This window comes from Carlito syrichta, unplaced genomic scaffold (assembly GCF_000164805.1).
Source record: "Carlito syrichta isolate Samal-C Ts95f unplaced genomic scaffold, Tarsius_syrichta-2.0.1 Scaffold304318, whole genome shotgun sequence".
In the NCBI taxonomy this organism is placed as follows: domain Eukaryota; kingdom Metazoa; phylum Chordata; class Mammalia; order Primates; family Tarsiidae; genus Carlito; species Carlito syrichta.
This window is the reverse complement of record NW_007248414.1, coordinates 1-26,784: the sequence shown is the minus strand read 5'-3', so window position 1 is coordinate 26,784 and position 26,784 is coordinate 1. Positions and strand designations below refer to the sequence as shown.

Sequence of the window (26,784 nt, the reverse complement as noted above, 5' to 3'; positions counted from 1 at the left end):
CGGGATTACAGACTGAGCCACTGAGCCCGGCTCATCCCCTGGTTCTTAAATTTTTTGAGTTATGTGCCTTGTTCAGACTGATGAAAGCAGTCATCCCTGCTTCCTTGAAAAATGCAGAGCCATACACAGTTTTGCAGACAGTTTCAGTGGCTTTATGAATTCCCTAAAACATACCGGTGGATCCTAGTAGAGCACCCTGGCTCTTTGGGGTTTTTTTTTTTTTGGTATCGTTTCTAGGCTCTCCTAGATAAGACACTGGGATATGAGAGTTGCAACCCCCCCACCATGACTCTCCTTATGGCTTTGAGAAGTCACCATTTCTCCTTGAAAACTCATTTTTCTCAGCTTTAGTAAAGGAAGATGCAGAGGCTGATTTACCCCTGGGTTTTGTTTTGTAACTCTGATATTGTGTAGTCTATTGATCAACTGTCTTCTTTCTTAAGGTCCAGCAGTATCTAACTGGGGGATGAGAGAAGATACTAACCTTGCTCAGAGTTCTAAGGGATAAAATTTCCTACACAAGTGGGGTCCATTAACTAGACTCCTAGCTGAGACAGAGGGCCCCCAACCATCATCTCTTCATGTTGTCTTTCCTTTTTATTTATATAATACATTCATCTTTATCCTCTTCCCTACACCATCAATAACGTTGGAAGGAAGAGAGGAAGGAACATGTAGTAACTGCTACCCAGCCATTAAATAAGGGGGCCATCAGCTTGAACTAGGAAAACTGTTCTGTATGTATATGCTTATACATTCCCGGGCTGTTCTCTCTCTCTCTCTCTCTCTCTCTCTCTCTCTCTCTCTCTCTCTCTCTCTCTCTCTCTCTCTCAAACATATACTTACATGAGTTTATTTTAATGACTACTGCCATATCAGTTGAATTCAACAATTTCATGGTATATTTTTGGATAAGACAAAAGTGAATAAGACAGCCTATGAAATTTCTGATGATATACTTCTGGACAATACTAAAGTTATATACTACATGATTATATAATTCAGGGATTCAACATCTTTACCCAAGAAATGTTTCTAGCTTAGAGGGGCAACTAATTCCTGGCAGACAGTAGGAACTGATTAAATATGTTTTCAAAGGTGAGAAAAATTAATGTATGATTTGGTAGATAAATAAATTAACAGCACAATGGGAGAAAAAAAAGATGGCAGCTTGTGCCCTCCAAAAGCTTATGGCGTGGAGGATGCTAAGACTAGGTAGCAGAACGCCCTTTGCCTGTTGGTGTAGAGGTAAATTTATCATTAAATCATAGTGGTAGCTATTACTGAATGCTACATTGCCATGTTCTGGATATTTATTCAGCTAAGCTTCTTTCCTACTTTTACTATCTCATTCGCTTTAGCTGTCGTTTTGTATGTTGTTATTGTGTTATAAAATCATTTCCAGAGCATAGCAAGAAATCTTTGGGATTCATCAAAGATGACTTAATGTTTTATGAAAAGACATATTGTAGCAATGAACTCTTTGAAGAGTTCTGCTTACTCTCCTGCAGGATTTTTAATATGCCCGTTTTCTTTTTCTTTCTTTCTTTCTTTTTTTTCTGAGTTGGAGTCTTACCCCGTCACCTGGGCTGGAGTGCAGTGACACACTCATTGCCACCCCAGCATCGACCTGCTGGGCTCTGGCAATACTTCCGCCTCAGCCTTCCAAGTAGTCAGAACTACAGGTGTGCACTGCCATGCCCGGCTAATTTTTTTTTTAATTGTGGAGACGAGGTTTTATCATGTTTCCCAGGCTGGTCTCAAACTCGTGGGCTCAGGTAATCCTCTCACCTCGGCCTCCCAAAATGCTGGGATTACAGACTTGAGCCACCATGCTCAGCTCCCATTTAAATTTTCTAAAGGGCCTTCCTGTTCACCTATTTCTGAAAGCACTCATCACTGTAGCCATTTTGCCATAAAAGATGAGTTTTAAAAATCCCGTTCCTGACATTACTACCCGTATGACTTGTTCATATAGCATTTTATATTGTATTTATGAGTGATATGAATCCATAATAGTTTTCTTGAGTATCTGGCCTTCCCTAGTTTTAAGTAATTCTTTAATTGTAAAAGTTTTGTTAATTTTTTTTTTTTAACAAAGAGGAAGAGGCCACATGGTTCTCTTCTCTAGTATATCTGATGACTGGTTAAAGCAGACACCAAAGTTAGACATCTTGAATTTATAGCCATCAGACTAAAATTGGAAAATATCTCCTATGTGGTCCTTATATGACTGTAAGTGTGCCAAATGTAAACAATCCATGGGAGAATACACATAGGCAAATTTTACAAATTAGAGGATCCATCTTGACAATATACGTGTGTGTTTAGCAGAATCTTGAGAAAGGACTGCATCATTAGAATGACTGCTCAGCCTCCCACAAGGCCCTGTGGAGGGTGTGTTGAATAGTCACACTACCAAGTAGTCAGAACTTACTTGTCATCATAAGTCTAGACAGCTTAATTGTCTTTGTAAAATTTGACTCTGGATTCACTGAAGCACGTGGATTTTTTTTTTTTTAATCAGTCTCACTCTATTGCCCACACTAGTATGCAACGACATGCTCACAGCTACTGCAGCCTCGATCTGCTGGACTCAGGTGCTCCTTCTGCCTCAGCCTTCCAAGTAGCTAGAATTACAGACCCACACTACCATGCTCAGCTAATTTTTTGATTTATTATAGAGATGAGGTCTTGCCAAGTTGCTCAGGTTGGTCTTGAACCCTTGGGCTCAGGCAATCCTCTCGCCTCCACCTCACAAAGTATTGGGATAGAAATCCCTAGAGATTTTTAAGAACTTCGTTGTCATTCCACCTTGGGAAATCCATGCAAAACTGTATTTTTTGTTATATATAAAGGCAGCAGAAAAAATTGGGGTTTCTCCTAGTTTTCAGTTGTACTTCACATGTTACTTTACATGTTCACATATTAGCTCTTCCATGAAGGACCTTAAAGGGACAGGGTGACAGAAGGAGGATTGAGACAAGTGACAATTACTTATTGCTGTGTTGAAACCTCCCACGTATCCCAAACATGAGACATGAACTTAATATTGTTCTTCCTTAAAGAGGACCATTTATTTGTTGCCTGAGTAAAACCTTCCATGAAATTGCTAATATGCCCATATACAGTATTTTCTTCATTAGTTCAATGGGACCTAACTGATAAAGAAGATTTCAGTTATAATGTATGCATAATTTTACAAAACCAAATGAATGCAAAGTGATTTGCTAGTAGAGTAATGTCTGTAAGTAAGGAAACAAATGTCTCTTGATTCTACTGGAGGAGTAAGAGTTTCATTTCACAATGTGAGGGGGAACCCAAACAACCTCACAATTTATTTATTAAAAATTGTGTATTTATTCTTACATGTTTAGACTTCAGTCACCTTCAAAGTACACTTCATTTGATGCAATACACCTATTGAGATACTTTTTCCACTTCTCAAAACAGTTTTTGAACTCGCCCATTTTGATGCCTTTTAGTGCTTCTACCATTTTGTTTCACATCCTCCACATCAGCAAAACATTTCCCTTCGGGGACTTTTTTCGTCTAGCAAAACAAAAAAAAGTTGATTGGGGCAGGATCAGGTGAAGAGGGAGGGTGGGGCATGGGTGTCGTGCCCTTTGTGGTCAAAAACTGCTGAACACTCAGCATGGTGTGGGTAGGTGTGCTCCTAAATCACCCATCATGTAACGAACAAACCCATTAAAAGAATCTCCCTCTTCAAAAAAATTCGCTGAAGCTGAATGCAGCTTCTCACAGCAATGCTGGCTGACACACAGATGCTGATGGGTTCTTAGAACACTTATCTAGCAGGGGAAGCCTGTACTACAAGGGGCCTGCCTGCTAAAAGATAATTCGGTGGGGGAGGTTTCGGTCCCCTTTCGTATCTGCTATTCTTTGCCCAATTACTCCCTGCTTTCTATTATTGAGATTATTTCAATAAGGGCTAAAAGTACACCTGGAAAATGAGACATATGTCATCCCGCCCATTCTGCAAGGGACTGTAGTTCCAACGAATGGACCCTTTCAAAGTGCTCCCTAGGGAAGCTGTTCCTGCTTTAGTTGGACTGTGCTAGTTCATGTTGTTCTTGGGAAATTGCTTCCAATCGCATAGTATTTTCCTCCTAACAGCCTTGGCAATGGTAAATTCTTGACCTTTGGGAGTGGGTTTTTTTTTTTTCCCCTTTTTCTGGAAAGTAATTTGAGGATGTATGTTGTAAATAAAGGGAATAAGCAATCTGCAAGAAAAAAATTGAAAAATGTAAAACATAATTACAAGGCTTAAAATGACACATGGATCTGAATAAGTGAGAGCCCTAATATAAATGAACTCAAAAGTATCTTAACCTCTCAAGCTAAGCTAGCAGAACATTTAGATAGAGTTAATGCCACAGAAATAAGCAGTGATCTTAGAGATTCTGGCTTTGTGACCTTGGGCAAGTGTCTCTAACTTTGAGCTTCAGTTTCCTCAGGTATAAAATAGTTAAAATAGACTGGACTTGGTGGCTCAGCCTGTAATCCCAGCACTTTGGGAGGCTGAGGCAAGTGGATTGCCTGAGCCTGTGGGTTCGAGACCTACCTGGGCAACTTGGCAAGACCTCATCTCTACAATAAATCAAAAATTAGCTGGGTGGGTAGCATGCGCCTGTAGTTCTGGCTACTTGGAAAGCTGAGGCGGAAAGATCACTGGAGCCCAGCAAGTTGAGGCTGCGGTGGCCGGGAGCGTGCCGCTGCCCTCCAGTCTGGGCGACAGAGTGAGACTCCAACATACATACATACATACATACTTTAATAAATAATAAGCAAACAAATAAATAAATAAGTTAAAATTCTCTTTTTACCTCATCAACAAGGGTACCTACATAATGAACATTTGAATGCCTAACCCTAAATTGTACCCCACATCTTTAAAATTAAAAATTTTTAAAGTACTTTTTAGTGACCATTAAGATTAAATAAGAGTCTGTGTGTCGGTGTCATGTAGTTGGCACTCTGTAAATGTCTTTCATTGTTCCTTTGTATGAGCAGAGATCAGGTGCCATTCCCATTTCCTTTCCTGAATGTACTCATTTTTGTCATTTACAGCCATAAAAAACTTTCCATCTTTAGAAGCTGACAAAAAAGGAAGGGAACAAAAAAGTATAAACAGTTCTTTTTTAAAAGGGTATGGCCTCGATAGGTGAGTGAATGTTAATGTGCAGGCTATTCAGTCTTTTGTTTTTTTCTTTCCTTTTCCTTTTTCATGTCAGCTGTTAATCTAGGGGTTTAATTATTAACCAAAATGAAGCTGAATTTTAATGTTCCCCAGAGCATGCACTGAGAGGAAGTATGAATTCTCTTATTTTCTGGATGCCAAAGAACTCTTGCAGGTATCTGTGGCCACAGCCAAGCCTACAACTTTAGATGAGTTGACATAATCCTTTTGGAGAGACTTCTTGTCTGTGTTCCCTCTGAATTCCTCTGTGCTCTTAGAGGTAGGGAGAGAAGAGATCCAGCATTGTAGTTCCTGGGTCGTGCCAGGCTCAGCCCCAGACCCGCTGCCTGCCAGTGCAGTGGTTCTTGTCCCCATCCTACATCGCTTCTTGGAAGGCTTTCTCCAGCCTCAATCATCTTACTCTTTCTTGCTGCAACTATAAATGGGTTAGAGGCCAGTACAACATGGGCAGGAAGGATTAGCTGCCTTGGTTTAATCTCTTCAAGTGCTGCAGCATTTCTCTGTTCCTTTGGCATCAGTTTATGGATGTTTTCCCAGGATCCCTTTCAAGTGTCCTGTGAATTGGCTAGCAAAAGAACTTCCCAGTCTGTCAGATGGAGAGACCGTTAGGCTCAGAGAAATTACATGAAAGCCTAGGATTTCCAACTTCTAGTTCGCTTGTTTACCATGTTAAAAACATTTCTCAGACAATGAGGTGGTAGGATTAATTCTTACTTATAGAATTCCATTGTACGTATTTGGGGGAAGAATTATTCCACTTTAAAATTATAACAGTATTAAATGATTGGTTAAACTGATTGATAAAGCTCCTTCAGGCTGTCTTTGGAGGACTTATCCTTATAAGGGGAAATCCTGATACCTAGAGGAATGTATTCCTCATGGTCACATGTGAGACCGTATCACAAGGAAAGTACTGTGGGATGGACCAACTTCTGGGTGTCCTCTAACCTAGATGCAGGGTGTGGGGGAGGGTGAAAGTTTAAAAAGCTTTTCCTCAAGAAACTGTTTATGACAAACATAGTCCGTTTCCCATTTTGGTTAATTTTCAACTTAAGTATTTTTAAAAACATTTGGAGGGTAGGGACATGCAGCTGCTAAGAATCCAGGTCAGTACTGTTTTGAAAATGCAAATACTTCTGGTTTGCATTTACTTGAGGAAGTAGGATAGTTGCCTTCATATATTCCTTTGAATACAGATATTGTTTAAATGACATTATTTGAGTAGAATACAGAGACCAGGTAGTTTTGGGAAAATCATTTAAAAAAAAAAAAAGAAAGAACAAAAATTTGTGTATCATTGCATTCTAGGGACCAAGAAATAGAATGATGGTATTTTTGGCCGGCTCCCAGGTCCAGCAAAACCCACACCCCAAAGCTGTCTCCATAGCTTCCTGTGGTTTTCCCACTGAAGAGAAGCAGCATTTTTTCTTGGAGCGTCTGGGATGGCAAGTTTGTGCATCAGCTTGATCAGAACCTGCTTTGAGGTTAGGTCATTTGGGAAATTTGATGCGCCACAATTGTTGCAAACTGAACTGAACCAGTTTTGTAGCTCCTAATAGTGCATGTTTTTTTTCTTATTTTCTAGAAACTGGTAGCTTCCAATATCAGAGGTTATCCTGTTACCAGGTAATCTGTAACAATAAAGTCAAGTCTCAGGCCAAATTTTGCCACACACCGGAACATTTATTAGCAAGACAACACAAAAGTTAATCATTCAGTATGTTCCTATAGACTGGGAAAAGCCTCAACTCTTGTTCTTTGGATATGTATCTCACATCAAAGGTTAGGTAGAGACAGATGGAGAAAAATTCTTGCTACAGGACCTATCTAACTTTTTAATTGGATTAGGTGGTATAATCCTCTGTTAAGTGTCCAAACCCAGGACCAGAACTCTCAACCCAGAGTACCCCTGCAGAGAGTATTAGGCTGCCCTGATTCACTAGTCTTATAACCTACATGATATGCAAATTAGAGCTCCCTGTACAATATTTCCAGCCAATGCATATATCATTGAATACTATTATTTTCATCAGAAAAAGTATTTCTACCATCATTTATACCCCTTAGGGAACACTCTGGTGTAGATTTAGGAGATGTAGTTGATATATTAGTAATAGCCACACCTGGAGTATGCATTCCTGATTAGGATACTTCAAATACCAACTAACTACTCCAGGAGGTGGGACGTGGAGAGAGAGAGTTTGCATGTACTCGCACACTTGGGTTCACACTATTTATGGAGAAATAATTAAAAATAAATTGTAGATAATATAACAATAGGTATCTCTTTGTTTGACTCATAGGTATCTCTTTGACTCTAGAGTACTGTGCCATGTATTATGCTGACAGCCATTGATGAGTGAGCTGAAATGTCAACTCTCCACTGGTTTGCCATGATGCATTAGCCAGAGCCATAGATAAATTGTTTACCCGTGGACAGAGAAAGGAAGAAAGAGAATTATAATATTTTTTAGTTTTATAGACTTTTTAAAGCTCTTTTGCATTCCTCCATCTGATATTGTGATATATGTGGAGATCTACCTCCCCCACCCTTTTTCTTTTCTTTTCTTCTTAATTTTTTTTATTTTGGGTCGAGTCTCACTCTGTTGCCCAGGCTGGAGCACAGTGGCACAATCATGGCTCGCTGCAGTCTCTACCTCCTGGTCCCAGACGATCCTTTCATCCTCAGCCTCCTGAATAACTGCAACTATAGGCATGTGCGCCACCATGCCTGGCTACTGTTTTGATTTTTTCGTAGAGACAAGGTCTTGCTATGTTGCCAAGGCTGGTCTCTCACCTTGGCCAAGCAATTCTCTCACCTCAGCTTCCCAAAGTGCTGGGATTATAGGCATGAGTCACCACACCCTATCACACCCACTCAATTTTGTAAACAAATCCTTGCCCGGGGTTTTAGAGTGAATCAATTGCGATAACTATAACTTGAGCTGTCATCCTTTATCATTCTTCTGTACTTATAATACCAAAAGAGCTATCACTGTTCGTCAAAGAATACCGTAGAACTTTTTCTCCCTGGGCAGTTGTTGACATGATGAGACCATGTTATACCAAGGATATAATACATAATGGAATGCATGAAAATTTCTGTTGTAACTAGTGATAGGTCAAGTAATTCAAACCAGCTTTCTTACTAAAGTCACCAGAGAAAACTGTATCAATTATTTCTTTAAATCTTTTTTTTTTTTTTTTGAGTTGGAGTCTCACTCTGTCGCCCAGACTGGAGTGCAGTGGCACGATCCCAACCACCGCAGCCTCGACCTGCTGGGCTCCAGCGATCCTTCCACTCAGCCTTCCAAGTAGCCGGAACTACAGGCGCACAGTACTATGCCCAACTATTTTCTGATTTATTGTAGAGATGAGGTCTCACAAAGTTGCCCAGGTGGGTCTCGGACCCACGGGCTCAGGCAATCCACTCACCTCAGCCTACCAAAGTTTGGGATTACAGGCTGAGCCACCGAGCCTGGCCTCTTAAAATCTTAATCATCAAATAAATAATACATTCTTGAGTTAAGTTTTAGGAGAGAATGTGAACAGAGAGGAATGAAGTTAGCATTAGGGTCATTTTTGTTTTGTGAGCATTTGCTGCTCAGAAAAAACGTTGAAAGCCTGAGTGGCACCTTTAATGTCACTTCAAGGTTAAAGGGATAAAAGTTGTATCTGGGTCCTGTCAAGCCTGGGAACCCTTGTAAAAATCATCTCCTCACTTTGAGTTGGTACCCTCTCAAGAGATACAACAAGGAGTAAGGGTGAACTGGAAGTAAGCCATCCCTTATACTGGCTGTAACAGTTTCACACTATCTAAGTGGTCCAGAAACCTTAAGGTATGCTTGGATTAAGATGATTCTTTTTAGCCCATAGGTGCCAGATAAAAGCAATGAAACCTTAGGGGAAAATATCATGATCCTAATCTTCAAATTAATTCTACAGATTTTTCTGTTGCACTGTTGACCCACAATCAGAGGTAACAAGACCCACAAAGGGAGAAGACGTCATAGGAGAGAGAGACAGCTAAAGCAACAGACAAAAGAAACAGTCCCACAGAGATTCTAGATATTGGAGTTATTAGATAAAGACTATAAAATGCTTTTGTTATAATAAAGAAAATAAAAGCCAAACTTTAGTTGTAGTTGGAACTGGAAACTTTAAAATGTGTCTTTGCAGATTAAAAGAAACAAATTTTAGAACCAAACATATTTTTTAAAATGAACAGATTTATAGGTAATTATACACAGCTGAAGAGCAAATTAGTGAACTAGAAAATGGGTTGGAAGTTCAAAGTGAAGCAAAGAGAGGGGGAAACATGGAAAATATAAAAGAGAAGGTAAGAGAGGATAGTCATATAATTGAAAACCTAGATAAAAGAGAGACAGAATTGTTCTATAGCAATATTGGACGAGGTTATAGCTAAACATTTTTGAAACAAATGAAAGACTGCAAACCTCAAATTCAAGAAGGCCAACAAGTTAAAAACAATATAAACAAAACTAAATGCATATCTATTTCCATCTTAATAAAACTTCAGAAAATGGAAAACAAAGAAATCTTAAAAGTAGTGAGTAGGGGAAAAGACATTAAGTTCAGAAAAGTGATGATCAGGCCTACAATTGACTTTTCAATAGCAGAGTGTAAGACAGAGACAATGGAAATAACTTCTTCAGTGTGCTGAAAAAAATAACTGCCAGCCGAGACTTTTAAACCAGCAGAAAGTGTTGTTCAAGAATAAAAGCAAAGAGGTAAGCGTGAAAGTTAAAGGTATTTATGTAAACAAAAATGGAGTCTACCACCAGCATGTTTGCACAAAAGGGATTTCTAATGGGTAGTCTGCAAGTCGGAGGAAAGTGATTTAAGATATAAGGTCAGAAGTATAGAAAACAATAAAAACACAGAAAGTGGTCAATATATGGGTAATTCTAAATGAACATTGACTGTATAAGATAGTACAGTGTTGGGTGGGATTAATAAAATAGAAATTTAAAATACAAGACCAAAAATAGCATAAAAATTGGGAGGGGTTGATTGGAGTTAGTCTGTTCTTGCTTTATCTTGGAGGAAGGTAAAGGTATTAATTAATATTTGATTTTGATAAGTCAAAGATATATGTTGTAATAATAGACTAAGTATTAAACATGTGGGAAAATTATATAACTTCCAACTAATAAAGGAAAAAATAAAATGAAGAAAAAATAAAGGAAGAAAAAAGGAACATAGTTATGGCAGCATTATTTGCCATAGCAAAAACATGGAACCAACTGTGCTGCCTATTGAAAGAGGACTGGATACAAAAAGTATGGTACATATACATGATGGAATATTACACAGCCATGAAGAAGGACAAAATTATAAATTTCGCAGCAACTTGGATGGACTGAGAGGCTATAATACTGAGTGCTCTATCATAGAAACAAAGAACCGAGTATCACATGTTCTCACTCATAAGCAGACCTTAAACAACTATCGTAATACTATAAGAAAGGGATTGGCATTAGTGGGAAACTGCCAGGGGGAGGAGGGTCACACCTCATCAACAAGGGTACTTGCGTAATGAACATTTGTACACCTAACCCTGAATTGTACCCCACAAATTTAAAATAAAAAAATGTGTAAAAAAGGAACATAGAATAAATACAAGATACAAAGCACGAGAAGTGGTGGTACTCTTAAACCCATATATATTAAATAATTACATTAAATATAATTAAATGCGGTGGTTGAAAGATAAATATTGTCAGATTAAATGTTTAAGATTATATGCATTACACAAGCAATATATCTTAAACTTATAGATACAGAATGAATGAAAATAAAAAGTTGTAAAAATGTGTACAGTGTAAACACTAATCACGAGAAAGTTGGTGTGGCTGTATTAATATCAGGCAAGATAGACTCAAAGGGAAAAAACATTAATTACTTTATATTACTATTACCTTGTAATGACTGGTTTTAATTCACCAATTAAGATTCTAAATTTGTATGTACTTAATAACATATCTACTAAATATATAAAACAAATTTACAGAACTACTGGGAGAAGTAAGCAATTCATAATCACAGAAAATTTTAATAATCTTTCTCAATAATTGATGAAAAAGGGATGCCAAAAGCGTTATTGAAAATGCAATCAGAATAATTAATAAGCATTTTCTAGTAATCACATGTAGAATACTACACCTAACTGAAGTACATATTCTTTTCAAGAATACACATCATATTTAACAAGAATTCACGGGCATAGACTGGATCCTTAAGTAAGTCTCAACAAATTTCAAAGAGTGAAATTATACAGAGTGAGCTCTCTGGAAATCAGTAATAAACAGACAACTAGAAAATCATTCTCACATGTTTGGAAATTCAAATATTTACTTCTAAATAACTCATGAATTAAGTTATCTCAAGAAGTCAGAAAAGGCAGCACAATAAATATAAACAAGCAGACACTAGAAGTTACTACAGAGAAGAGAAAAAGAGTATTAACACAACCCAAAGTTGATTATTTGGAAGGACCTGTAAAACTGGTAAATCTCTGGTAAGGCTGAGTAAAAGGAAAAAGGAAAAAGAGGGCACAAATTAGCATGTACCTTAAAAACACAGTATTGAATATTTATTTATTTATTTATTTATTTGAGTTGGAGTCTCACTCTGTCACCCAGACTGGAGTGCAATGGCTGCTCCCGGCCACCACAGCCTCGACCTGCTGGGCTCCGGCGATCCTTCCGCCTCAGCCTTCCAAGTAGCTGGAGCTACAGGCACGTGCTGCCACACCTGGCTAATTTTTTTATTTATTGTAGAGATGAGGTCTCACCAAGTTGCCCAGGCAGGTCTCGAACCCGCGGCTCAGGCAATCCACTCACCTCAGCCTCCCAAGGCGCGGGGTTACAGGCTGAGCCACCGAGCCTGGCAGTATTGAATTTTTAAAAGTCATAGGCAAAAGAATAAATTTATAAGTCCAGCATTCAAAAACAGACAAAACTAAGTGATATTGTTAGGGAGCAGATTTAGGTGAAAAGTTATAAAGAAAAGGAAGGAAGTGATTGTCATACAAGTCAGTGGTTACCTGTGAGAGGCAAGTAGGGGGCTGTGATTGGGAAGTGGCTTTGTAGGGACTTTGCAAGTGCTGATGTTCTTGACTGGGTTGCCGTTACACAGATGTTCACTTGACATCACATTAAGCTGTAGAGTATACTTTACTGTTCTGTGTTATTTCAGAATGGAAAAGATTTAAAATGAAATGGGTATTCTGCATGTAGGTTTTTGCAGGCATACCCATCATTTATACCTCCTTTTTGCCACACAGGAAGGGTCACAACCTGACACACTGTCTTTCAGAGAATGCTCATCTCTGAAGCCTCGTAACACCAGAATTTCCAAACAGTAGAGATGATCTACTGGTAGATCACACAACTTATCAACCTTGGGCCATAAGAGAGTGAGTTCTTTTTTTTCCCCCCAATGCCTCCCCCTGTTGCCCAGGCTGGAGTACAGCGGCACAGCCATATCTCATTGCAGCCTCAAACTCCTGAGCTCAAGCAATCCTCTGCTTCAGCCTCCTGAGTGGCTGGGACTATGTACAGGCATGTACCACCACACACCATGCTTGACTAATTTTAAAAGTTTTGTTACAGACAAGGTCTTGCTATGTTACTCAGGCTGGCTTTGATCTCCTGGACTTAAGCAATCATCTTGCCTCTATATGAATTTTTTGAAATTGAAACTCTTCCCTCTTTTATGCCAGACACCCAAATATGCAAGCCTATAGGAGGAAGACCAATAAATCTATGAGCAGAAAGGACTAGTTTGAAGACAACAGGAAGTGAATAGGGACCGTAGCCAACTAGAGTTCAAGTTCTTTCAGAAGGGCAACTGAAACCCAACTCTGAATAATAATTGACTTGTAAAAAATTGGGAATAATATTGCCAGATCTTTTATTTATTTTTTTCAAGAGTAGGTGAAAATCTGAATTTTCATGTGAAAGCACCTGATTTTTAATACTGCATGAATCAAACCAAACCTGTGTCTGGACTGTGTCCAGCTCTAGGACTGCTAGTTTATGACAGTGACCTCAACAGCCAAGCAGATTAGAGAGAGAGAATAATATATAAAATAATTTAATAAAACTTTCTCAATGGAGCTTGCCTGCCAAACATATGCCTATATAATTCTTAATTCCAAAATTAAAAGAAACTCACTGAACCAAAAAAATCACACATTGCAAATATCACTCAGGGTAATAATTTTCTTAGTGAAACCTGGCTCTCCATGCAGAAGAATGAAACAATAAAGAATTTATTAAAGGGATTAACTAAAATGGCCCAGTAAACAGTGATATCACACAAAGTAATTTATTTTAGGAGTAATAGCTATAGTTGGGCTTTTAAGTTAATTTAAAAGAAACACATGCACTTCTTCATGGGCGAGAGTCAATGTACTGTGGTTGAGATGTAGCAGACATTTTTAAAGTGTAGTCTGAGGACCAGCAGTATCACATCTGGGGACTTGCTAGAAATGTAAATTCTTAGAACTCCACCCCAGACCAATTAATCAGAAACTCTGGGGTTAGGGCCCATCTATCTGTATTTTAAAAAAGCCCTTCAGGGGATTCTGATGTATACCCAAGTTTTCAGAAATCACTGGTGCAGCTTTTGTGCTTTGTGACTTGTTTTGAAGATTACTTTAGAAAGTTATACTTTGTTATATTGATAAAATAAGTGTCTTTTTTTCTTTGTTATATTGATTCTTTGTTATATTGATAAAATCGTTATATTGTATATTTATTGTATAATATTGCCTAATTGTATATAAAATTGTTATATTGATAAAATAAGTGTATTTTTGAAAAATCTTGACATCCTCCATGTGTTCCTTCAGAGAATATCTTCAGTTTATCTTAAGTCAGTAAAGAAGTATGATATGGGCCATTGCCTTGCTAAGCTATGGTGTGCCCATGTGCTCTTTGAGCTATGGCCAGGCCATGTTTTCTTAAGCTTTGGCCCCCACCCTTCCCTTGAGGTAGTGAATCTCCTCTCTCTCCAATTTACTTTTAATATTTATTTATTTATTATTTATTTATTTATTTATTTATTTTTTTTGAGTTGGTGTCTCAGTCTGTCGCCCAGGCTAGAGTGCAGTGGCAAACTCACAGCCACTGTGGCCTTGACCTGCTGGACTCAGGCGATCCTTCTGCCTCAGCCTTCCAAGTAGCTGGAACTACAGGCGCATGCCACCATGCCTGCCTAACCAATTTACTTTTTTTTTTTTTTTTTTTTTTGAGTTGGAGTCTCACTCTGTCGCCCAGACTGGACTGCAGTGGCCACTCCCGGCCACCACAGCCTCGACCTGCTGGGCTCCGGCGATCCTTCTACCTCAGCCTTCCAAGTAGCTGGAACTACAGGCACACGCTACCACACCCGGCTGATTTTTTTTTTCTTTTTTTTATTGTAGAGATGAGGTCTCACCATGTCCAGGCGGGTCTCAAACCTGCGGGCTCAGGCAATCCACTCACCTCAGCCTCCCAAGGCACGGGATTACAGGCTGAGCCACTGAACCCGGCTCCAACTTACTTTTAAATAAACTGTATTTTGTAATAAAAAAGAACAGCAATTTGGTTTAAGAAGATGAGTGAAAAAGGAAAGTTGCATCCCTAAAAAAATTCATTTTAGAGTGAGATTTGTATGTACAGCAGATACGATTGTGTCTTTTTTTCTGCCTTTCTCATCCACTATTAATGATATCCTCCCACAACCTCACTAAAGAAGGTAATCCACTTTATGCCCAGCATTTAATTTAGTTTTCTTGATGTATGCACAGGATGGGTCATACATAAAAATGTATAGAAGCCCTCCCCAACACCTCCTTCTGTTTTAAAAGCCATTCTGTGGATAAATCCACAGTGGCTTCACATTGGACTCTGATTCTGCCTCCTAGTAAACAACAGAGTCCTGGAGGGCCCCGTGACCTGTGTCCTCTGTCCATAATGCTTAATACTCTAAGCTGTATGGAATGGAGGCTCATCTAGAGTCTCAGCTCTCAGAAAGGCATAATAGCTGTTTAACCAGTTTAATACCTTTATCATTACTTTAAGATGCAGATTTTTTTTTTTTTTTTTGAGTTGGAGTCTCACTCTGTCGCCCAGACTGGAGTGCAGCAGCCGCTCCTGGCCACCGTAGCCTCGACCTGCTGGCCTCTGGCGATCCTTCCGCCTCAGCCTTCCGAGTAGCCGGAATTACAGGCATGCGCTACCAGCCCGGCTGATTTTTTGATTTATTGTAGAGATGAGGTCTCGCTGCCCAGGCGGGTCTCGAACCCGTGGGTTCAGGCAATCCACTCACCTCAGGCTCCCAAAAGCACGGGATTACAGGCTGAGCCACTGAGCCCGGCTGTAAGATGCAGATATTTTAACTGAATTGAGAGCGCTTAACCTTTTCTTAACAAGCAATAAACACTTTTATGTTGAGGTGTAACTTGTAAACAGTTAATGTTAAATGTGCAGCTCAGTGGTTTTTTTCACATATAAACTTTCATGTAACTTTACCATATTCAACACATGGAATATTTCCAGTACCCTAAAGATGCCTTTGGGCCCTCTCCTGATTCTCTTCTCCAAGAATGACCACTTTTGTGTCCTGTATTATTGTAAATTAGTTTTGCCTGCTTTTGAATTGCCTAGTTTCCTGCAGTGTATACTCTTTTGTGTTTAACCTTCTTCAACTCAATATCATGCCCGTAAGATTCCTACATGTGCATGCAGCAGCAGTCCTTTCTCACTGGTGTGTAGTATTCCATTGTGTGACAGTGCCACTGTTCATTCACTCTGCTATTGGTGAATAGTTGGGTTGTTTTTATTGTACATATCACTTATTCAACAAATGTTTACTGAGTGCCTGCTATATACCAGGCCCTGTTCTAGGGGATACACCAATGAACAAGACAGATAATAAACTAGCCCTGAGGGAGTTTATATTCTAGTTATAGAAAGAGATGAAGATGAAAAGGTAGATGACTGATTTTAATTTCACATAGTGATAATTTGCATGAAGAAAATAATGGCAAAACAATGAGATGAAGAATGGTGGGATGGGAAGTGTGACTTTTTTGCATGACATTTCTGAGGAGGTGACATTTGAGCAAGACCTTAATGATATGAAGGAGCCAGCCATGCAAAGATCTTTGGGGTATTTTGAGAAGCAACAGAAATAGTAAGGGCTCTGTGGTGGGAATAAGTTTGTCATGCTCACAGAACAGCAAGAAGGTCACTGTATTGTGAGAAATGAGGTAGTGGTATTGTGTGAAGATTACAGAAGCCAGAAAGACCAGATCATGTAGGGCCTTATATGAGGGGGGACTCCCCTCAAAAATGGAATTTATTTATTTTTAAAAGGTGTATGTATTCTTACTTTTTGTGTGTGTGTGTGAGTTGGAGTCTCACTCCGTTGCCCAGACTGGGGTGCAGTGGTCGCTCCCAGCCACTGCAGCCTCAACCTGTTGGGCTCTGGTGATCCTTCCACCTCAGCCTTCCAAGTTGCTGGAACTACAGGCGCTACCACGCCCGGCTGATTTTTGATTTATTGTAGAGATGAGGTCTCGCCAAGTTGCCCAGGCGGGTCTCGAACCCGCGGGCTCAGGCAATCCACTCACCTCAGCCTCCCAAAGGCACGGGATTACAGGCTGAGCCACCGAGCCCAGCTTATTCTTACATTTTAAAACTTCAGTCACCTTCAAAGTACTGTCCATTTGATGCGATACACCTGTTGAGATGCTTTTCCCACTGCTCAAAGCAGTTATTGAACTCATCGATTTTTATGCCTTTTAGTGCTTTTGCCATTTTTTTGTTTTACCTCTTCCACATCAAAACATTTCCCTTTGATGACTTTTTTCATCTGGGAAAAAAAAAGTCGCTTGGGGTGAGATCGAGTGAATAGGGAGGGTAGGACATGGGGGTCATGCCGTTTTTGGACAAAAACTGCTGAATACTCACTGCGTTGTGGGCAGGTGTGCTTGTAAATCACCCATCATGAAATGGGCAGACACATTGAAAGAATCTCCAAAAAAATTCACTGAAGCCGAATGCAACCTCTCATGCCAATGCTAGCTGGTACACTAATGCCAATGGGTTTTTAGAACTCTTACCTCGCGATGGAAGCCTGTAGTACAAGGGGCCTGCCCTCCAAAAACATAATTCTGTATTTTATTTATTTTTTATTTTTTTGAGTTGGAGTCTCACTCTGTTGCCCAGGCTGGAATGCAATGGCACACTCATGGCCACCGCAGCCTCAACTTGCTGGGCTCAGGTGATCCTTCCATCTCAGCCTTCCAAGTAGCTGGAACTACAGGCACATGCCACTACACCCAGCTAATTTCTTTGATTTATTGTTGAGATGAGGTCTTGTCAGGTTGCCCAGGCTGATCTTGAACCCCTGGGCCCAGGCAATCCTCTCAACTCAGCCTCCCAAAGTGCTGAGATTATAGGCATAGACCACTGCACCCAGCCAACTCTGAATTTTTTAGGTCCCCTTTGTATACCATAGCAATGAGTTAAGATTTATCTCTAAGAATTATAGGGAGCCTTTGAATCTGTTTTACAAATTCAATCATTTTGCCTGTAGAAGAGGAAGAGTGGAAAGCATGGCGACCATTGGGAAATCATCTGTGGCAAATTGGACAAGAGATGATGGTGACTCACTCAAGAGGTTGTAAGAAGTCAAGTTCTGAATATGTTTTAGAGTTAACGGGCAATAGAATTTTGGTGGCTTTGATATGGGACTGTGGAAAAGAGAGAATGATGGAAGCTCCTAGATTGTTTTGATCTGAACAACTGAGTGATGGTGGTACCTTTAGCTAAGCCCCAGAGAAGCCTTAGTTGGGGGAAGTCCAGGAAGGGGACTCATCAAATCTCTATTTGCATATGTCAAGTTTAGGATTTGGATTTAGATATCCAGTGGAGACTTTGAGACAGGGGATCGGGAGTATGAAGCTCAAGGAGAGGTCAGGGATGTATAAACATTAGCATTGGATGGGATCACTTAGAGAGTGAATGGACACAGAGACAGGGGCAGCATGAACCCTGGGCTACCAACATTTAGAAGTTGCAAAAAGAATGAATTGGCAAGAGAGGTTGAGCAAGAGTGAAGAATGAGATAAGAGAAAATAACCAGAAGCTTATAGCTTCTTAAAGTCAAGTGGAAAAAAGGTTTTAAGAAAAAAAAGGAAGTCCTAGCTTCTCAGGAGGCTGAGGTGGGACAATTGCTTGAGCCTACCTAGGAGTTCAAGGCCAGCCTGAGCAACACAGCAAGACACAACTCTAAAAAAAAGTAAAATATAAAAGAAAAAGGGAAAATCAAATTTCAGGTGCTACTGAGAGATTGGATAAGGTAAGGATTATAAATTGCAAGACACAGGTCCTTGGCGGTCTTTTTTCATTCATAAAACATACTGATTTATTTAACAGCTGACAACAGTTCTCTGAAGTCACACAGTACTTAACTGATTAATAAATAATTTATCAAATTGGCAATTTATCAAATTGCATTTCTCCAGTCTTAAAAATATTGACTATAAATTTCAATACTTTTAAAGTTTTAATTAAAATCAGAAATCCATTATCTTAAATGCTTAAAGTACGTTAATAAAAAAGATAGATTAAACACACAGATTGCTAAGATGATTACAAAATTGAGCAGTACACTAACTAAAACCATTTACAAATATGTTGATGCCCAAACTTTACCTGTATGATGTCCACTTGTATTGTATACCTGATCCTGAATTGTACCCCACATCTTTAAGATAAAGTATCTGGCTGGCTCATGCCTATAACCCAGCCCTTTGGGAGACCGATGTAAGAGAATTGCCAGAGCCCACGGGTCTGAGACCAGTCTGGGCAACTTGCTGAGACCTTGTCTCTACAATGGATCAAAAAATCAGCCAGGCATGGTAGCACATTTCTGTAGTTCCAGCTACTCGGAAGGCTGAGGTGGAAGGATCACTTGAACCCAGCAGGTCGATGCTGCAGTGACCATGAGCGTGTCACTGCACTCCAGCCTGGGTGACCGATTAAGACTCCAACTTAAACAAACAAAACAGAAGAAAAAGTATACAATTCAGTAGATTTTCAGTATACATGTTTTCACAAGGTTGCACAACCATAACACTAATTCTGAATTTTTTTTTAAAATTTTAAAGATGTGGGTTATAATTCAGGGTTAGGAAAATAAGTGGTTATCGTTCAGGTGAAGTTTGGGCTTCTCGTTGGTCCTCACTTCACCTGGTTTTGGATCAGGTACCCTTGTTAATGTTATGTTTCCTGCCCCCAGGCAGTGACCCAGTACTGCCAATCTCTTTCATGTAATATTATGATAAATGTTCAGAGTCCACTTATGAGTGAGAACATGTGATACTCAGTTCTTTGTTTCTGTGATAGATCACTGAGTATGATAGACTCTAAATCCATTCAAGTTGCTGCAAAGTCTATAATCTTGTCCTTCTTTATGGATGCATAATATTCCATTGTGTGTATGTGTCACTTTTTTTTTTTTTTTTGAGTTGGAGTCTCACTGTCACCCAGACTGAAGTGCAGTGACATGCTCCCGGCCACCACAGCTTCAACTTGCTGGGCTCCAGCGATCCTTCCGCCTCAGCCTTCCAAGTAGCTGGAACTACAGGCGCGCATTACCATGCCTGACTAATTTTTGATTTATTGTAGAGAGGAGGTCTCACCAAGTTACCCAGGTGGGTCTTGAATCCACGAGATCAGGCAGTCCATTCGCCTCGGCCTCCCAAAGTGCTGGGATTACAGGCTGAGCCACCGAACCCAGCTCCAGTTCACTTTCAATGGACAGCATAGTTTTTGCTACTGTGAATAGTGCTTGTTCAGGTATTTTTTGTAGAGTGATTTGAGTTTCTTCAGGTATAGTCCCAGAAAGGGGAATGCAGAGTCATATGGAAGGTTGATTTTTAGACCTTTTAGAAATTTCCACACTGTTTTCCACAGAGATTGTACTACTTTGCACTCCCACCCACAGTGTAGAAGCATTGTTGTGGAATATTTTTATCACTCCCAAAACAAACCCTATACCCATTAGTAATCACTCCTCACCCTACTCTGCCCCCAGATTCTGGCAACCACTAATCTACTTTCTATCTCTATGGATTTTTCTATTCTAGATATTTCATGTAAATAGAATCATATAACATGGTCTTTTGTGAATGACCTCTTTCACTTAGAATACTGTAGCATAGTCAGTATTTCATTCTTTTTATGGCTGAATAATATTCCATTGTATAGCTATGCCACATCTTTATTAATTTATCAATTGATAGATATTTGAGTTGTTTCCACTATTCAGCTATTATGAATAGTGCTTTCTGGTGTACAAGTTTCTGTGTAAACATATTCTCACAGGTATATACCTTGGAGTGGAACTACTTGGTCATATGGTAATTCTTTGTTTAACAGTTTGTGGAATTTCCAAACTGTTTTTAATGCAGCTGTTCCATTTTACACTCCCACCAACAGTGCAAAAAGGTTCCAATTCTCCATCTTCTTGTTGTTGTCTTTTTAAAATTATAGGTATCCTACTGAATGTGCAGTGGTAGCTCCCTTTGATTTTGATTTGTGTTTTTGCAATGACCATTGACACTGCATACCTTTTTATGTTTTTATTGATTGTTTTAATATCTTTTTTGGAGAAATGTCTATTCAAGTCCTTTGCTCACTTTTAAATTGATTTGTTTGTATTGATACATTGTAATGTTCTTTATATTCTGGATACCGAGCCCTTACAAATGTACATAATACATTCTTTGCTAATATTTTCTCTGTTCTGTGGCTTGTACTTCTTACTTTCTTTTTTTAAATTTTAGAGTTGTGGGGTATATATAAGGATTTGCTAAATAAGTAAATTGCATGCAGGTAAGGTTTGGACTTCTAGCAAGCCCTCTCTCCTCCCTGGTAATGGACACAGTACCCAATGGGTGGTTGTATGCTTCTTATCCTCTGTTTCTCCCTCCCTCCATTAGCAGTGGAGAGCGTCAGTTGTTCCTGCCTTTGTGTTCACGTCTAATGTTTAGAGCCTGCTTATGAGAGAGAACATACCATATTCTATTTTTTTTTATTTGTGGGGTAGTTCACTTCAAATTCTAGAGTGCAACTAGAATCAGTTGCATTTGTGTTGCTGCAGTGGACATGATTTTCTGCAGTGGACTATGACTGCATAGTATTCCATAATGATATGTATCACATTTTCTTTATCCACTCCACTTTCAGTGGACATCTTGATTGATTCCATGTTTTTGCTATTGTGAATAGTGCTGCAGTGAACATACATCTGTAAGTGTCTTTTTGGTAGAGCAATTTATGTTCCTTTGGTTATATTCCCAGAAATGGGATTACTGGATCGTAAGGTAGCTCAAATTTTAGTTCTATGAAAAAATGCCAGACTGCTTTCCACAAAGATTAAACTAGCTTACATTCTCACCAACAGTGTAGAAGTGTTGCCTTTTCTCTGCAGCCTCATCAAAACCTGTTGTTTTTTTGATGTTTTAATGATAGCCATCCTGACTAGTTTGAGGTGATACCTCACTGTAGTTTTGATTTGCATTTCCCCGATGATTAATGAGGCTGAGTGTTTTAGACTTATAGTATTTTCAACCTAACAGTGGGTCTCAGGATGCAACCCCATTGGAAGTATAGGAACATCTGTATATCTTTCATGGATTGAGACTTTGGTGCTGTATCTAAAATGGTATCACCAAACCCAGTGTCATCTAGATTTTCTCCCATGTTATCCTATCAGAGTTTTATAGTTTTGCATGTTACATTTAGGTCTGTGGTCCATTTTGAGTTATTTTTTGTGAAAGGTGTAAGGTGTGTGTTTAGATTTTTTTTTTTTTATGTGGATGTCCGATTGTTGCACCATTTGTTGAATAGTAGACTATCTTTTCTCCATTGTATTCCCTTTGTCCCTTTGTCAAAGATCAGTTGACTGTATTTATATAAGTCTGTTTCAGGACTCTTCATTCTGTTCCATTGATCTATTTGCCTTTTTTTTTTTTAACCAATCGCACTGTCTTGATTACTGTAGCTGTATAGTAGGTTTTGAAGTTAGGTAGTGTCAATCCTCCAACTTTGTTCTTCTTCTTTAATATTGTGTTGACTGTTCTAGGTCTTTTGCCTTCCCACAGAACTTTAGAATTAGCTTGTTTGTGTCTATGAAATAGATTGCTGGGATTGCATTGGCTCTATAAATTAGATTGGGAAGAACAGACGTCTTAACATTTTTAGTGCTCCTATCCATGAACATGGAATATCTCTTTATTAAGTTAGTCTTTGATTTCTCTTGTCAAAGCTTTGTAGTTTTCCTCATATATATCTTGTTCATACTTTGTTAGATTTATACCTAGATATTTCATATTTGGGGTTGCTGATGTGAATGGTATTTTGTGGTTTGTTTTTTAAATTAAAATTGGATAATATTTGAACATCAATTTAAGAATTCATTTAGTTGACAGATGTTCTTTTGCCTCATTCATAGATTCTTTTTTCCTTCCTTTTTTTTTTTTTTTTTTTGAGTTAGGGTATCACTGTTAGTACCCAGGCTGGAATGTCTTGTCATGATCATGGCTCACTGCAGCCTCTACCTCCTGGGCTCAGGTGATCTTTCCACCTCAGCCTCCCAAGTAGCTGGGACTACAGACCTGCACCACCACACTTGGCTAATTTTTTATTTTCTGTATGGACAAGGTCTCACTGTGTTGCCTAGACTGATCTCAAATTTCCTCAGCCTGGGATTATGGGCATGAGCCACTACACCCAGCCTTCTTCTATTTTTATGTGATAGAATAAACATATTATAAAATTTACCATATTAATTATTGTGCAATTCGGTCATATTAAATACCTTCATAATATTGAGCAATCATCACCATTTATCTTCAGAATTATTTTCTCTTGTGGAATTGAAACTCTATAACCATTAAACAATAATTCCCTAATTCCTCCTTTCTGCAGCCCTGGAAGGTACCATTCTAAGTGCCTCATGTATATATATCTCAACATAGGAAAGGTACAGTAAAAATATGGTATAAAAGATTTAAAGGTGGTATGCCTCTATAAGATACTTTCCATAAGTGGATCTGTAAGACTGGAAATTGCTCTGGGGAGTGAATGGTAAGTGAATGTGAAGGTTTAGGACATTATTGTACACTACTTAGCCTTCATAAACAAAACTAAATTTATTAGTAAATCCTTTTCTGTCTTCAATAATAAATTAACCTTAGCTTACTGTAACTTTTTCACTTTATGAACTATTTTATTTTTTGATTATTTTGTAATGACATAGCTTAAAACACAAGTACATTGTATAATTGTACAAAAATATTTTTCTTTATATTTTTATTTTATAAGCTTTTTCTATTTAAAAATATTTTTATTTTATTATTTAAACATTTTTTTGTTAAAAACTACAACATAAACACACACATTAGCCTAGGCATACACGGGGTCGGGATCATCAATATAATGCATTAAGCTGTCATGTCCTGTGATGGCAGTGCCTTCCTCTGGAATGCTTTCTGAAAGACCTGCCTGAAGCTGTTTTGTAGTTAACCTTTTTTTTATAACTAGAGTGGTTATATTAAAAAATGATTTTAAAGTATTGAATAGTAAATATATAAACAAAGTGGTCATTTGTTATCATTATAGTGTACTGTACATAATTATATGTGCTATACTTTTATACTACTTGCAACACAGTACATTTATTCGTACCAGTGTCACTGTAAACACATGAGTAATGCATTGTGCTATGACATTATAATGGCTATGACTTCACTAGGCAATAGGAATTTTTTAGCTCCATTATAATCTTATGGGGCCACTGTCATATATGCAGTTCCTTCTTGACTGGAACATCATTATGTGGTACATGACTGTATTGTTAGATTCAATTCATTGGTATTTTGTTGAGGAGTTTTGTATCTTTGATTGTTATATATTGATCTGTAGTGTCCTTGTAATGTCTTTATCTGATTTTGGTATTAGGGTGATGCTGGCCTCATAGAATGAGCTAGGAAGTTTTGTAAAGAAAAACAAAAGTTTTTCTTTTGTTTTTACCTTCTGAAAGAGGATGTTTGGCAGAATTCACCAGTGAGCCCATTTGGGCTTGGTGCTTTCTGTTTGGGAAGGTTTTTAATTATTGATTCAATTTTCTTTATAGAAATAGACCTGTTCAGAATTTCCACTTCTTCATATTTGAGTTTTGGTAGTTTCTGTCTTTCAACAATTGATTTTTCAGTTAGTTTATCAAATTTTGGGGGCATGGAGTTGTTTGCGCTATTTCTTTATTATCCCTTTAAATGTCTACAGGATCTGTAATGATGTCTCCTCTTTCATTTCTGATATTAGTAATTTGCATTTTCTCTCATTTTATCCTAACTAGTCTAACTAGAGGCTTATCAATTTTATTTATCTTGTCAAAAAAAAACAGCTTTTGCTTTTATTGTTTCTTTTTCTCTTTTGATTTCCAGTTTTCAATTCCATTGATTTCTGCTCCAATTTTTATTCTTTCTTCTATTCCGCTTACTTTGAATTTAATTTGTTCTTCTTTGTCTAGTTACCTAAGGCATAAGATTAGATTATTGATTTTAGGTCTTGTTTTCTAATATATTAGTTCAGTGCTATAAAGTTCCCTCTAAGCACTGATTTTGCTGCATCACTTAAATTTTGCTAAGTTGTGTCTTTTGATTTAGTTTAAAATATTTTTAATTTTTCTTTTTTTTTGAGATTTCTTTTATTCATATATTATTTATTTGTTTGTTTATTTATTTATTGAGTTGGAGTCTCACTCTGTCACCCAGGCTGGAGTGCAGTGGCATACTCACAGCCACCCCAGCGTCAACCAGTTAGGCTCCGGTGATTCTTCCTCCTCAGCCTTCCAAGTAGCCGAACTACAAGCACTTGCTACCACACCCAGTTAATTTTTTATTTATTGTAGAGATGAGGTCTTGCCAAGTTGCACGGGGTTGGCCTCAAACCTACGGGCTCAGGCAGTCCACTCTCCTCAGACTCCCAAAGTGCTAGGATTACAGGCTGAGCCACTGAGCCCGGCATATTCATATGCTATTTAGAAGTGTGTTGTTGATGTCTAGGCCCGAAGCGGGAGCCGCCGCCGCCACCTGGGTCGTCGCTTCTCGGCGCAGCTCCAGAGCGCCCCAGGCCCCGGAGGAGCCGCCGCGAGAGGCCGCGAGGGGGCAGGGACGGCTGGAGAGGCCGGTCTAGCCCTCCGGCTGGTCGCCAGGAACTGCCGCTCTGCCTCGGGTTGAAGAACCGCCTGGTCGGCGCAGTGATCCAGGTCATGGTGGATCAAAAATAAAAGATATCCAAAGTACAACAAACACCAGAATCCAGGGACCAAGACTGCAAACTGCTGAATAGACAGACTGTAAAGCAGAGGGAAAAGTGAACAAAACCAGAAGACCCTCATAAGGAAGAACAGGTCATTGCAGAAGAGAAATAAAAGCAACCCCACCTTCCCTCAAAAACAGAATTGAAGAGGGGGAGGGAAAGGGGTAAAGGGAGAAAAATCTACAGAAATGAAGAAAAACCAAAAGAAGAGTATGGGTCTCTCCCAGACGCCTGGGAGAGCAGACACTGAGAAAATTGACTTTGGAATACAAACAATGAAAAGTCCCCAGAATGAAGGGTCTCAAAATGCAAATGCAGATATCAAAACAATAATGGAGAGACTAAAAAGAATTGAGGAGACACAAGAAGAAACTAGGAAGGAGCTGATATCTGAGATAACAGTAATAAAGAATACTGTGAATGAAATAAATAACAAATTGATAAGCATGGAAAGCAGAATTACCCAAGCAGAAGAAAGAATCTCAGAGCTTGAGGACCAAAATATAGAAATAACCCAAACTCTTAAAAACACAGAAAATAAGCTAAAAAAGACAGAACAAAACCTTCAAGAGATGAGTGACTACCTCAAGAGGCCTAACCTAAGAATAATCGGACTCCCTGAGGTAGAAAGAGAAACAGAGACCACATTGGAACAAACTTTCCACGAGATCATTCAAGAAAATTTCCCTCATCTAATCAGTGATACAAAAATTCAAACACAAGAGATTCAGAGAACCCCCGCAAGACAACAAATGAGAAGACCAACTCCTAGACACATAATAATTCGCCTAAATAAAGTAGGCACAAAAGAAAAAATCCTAAAGGCAGCAAGAGAAAAAGGCCAGATCACCCACCATGGAAGACCAATCAGAATAGCAGCAGATTTATCTGCAGAAACCCTGCAGGCTAGGAGAGCTTGGAGCCCTATCTTCAAAGTCCTAAAGGATAAACAATTTCAACCAAGAATAACCTACCCAGCCAAGCTAAGCTTCATCAGTGAGGGAGAATTAAAATCTTTCCCAGATATCCAATCCCTAAGAACTTATGCAGCCACAAAACCATCTCTACATGAAACACTTAAGAAAGTACTAAACACAGAAGAAAAGGAAAAAAGAACAACGTTCTTCACAAGAGTTCAGGGAAAAGAATAAA

At 38.8% G+C, this 26,784-nt stretch overlaps 1 protein-coding gene across 1 annotated transcript in view; it reads left to right on the top strand.

Annotated features, from left to right (window-relative positions):
- Positions 1 to 25,550, top strand: part of ATG7 (autophagy related 7) — a 148,762-nt gene extending 123,212 nt beyond the window's left edge. The window contains exon 18 of the mRNA XM_021713167.1: positions 25,377 to 25,550. Coding sequence (XP_021568842.1) covers positions 25,377 to 25,550 — 174 coding nt within the window. The remainder of the gene's footprint in view (positions 1 to 25,376) is intronic.
- The last annotated feature ends 1,234 nt before the right edge of the window (positions 25,551 to 26,784 follow it).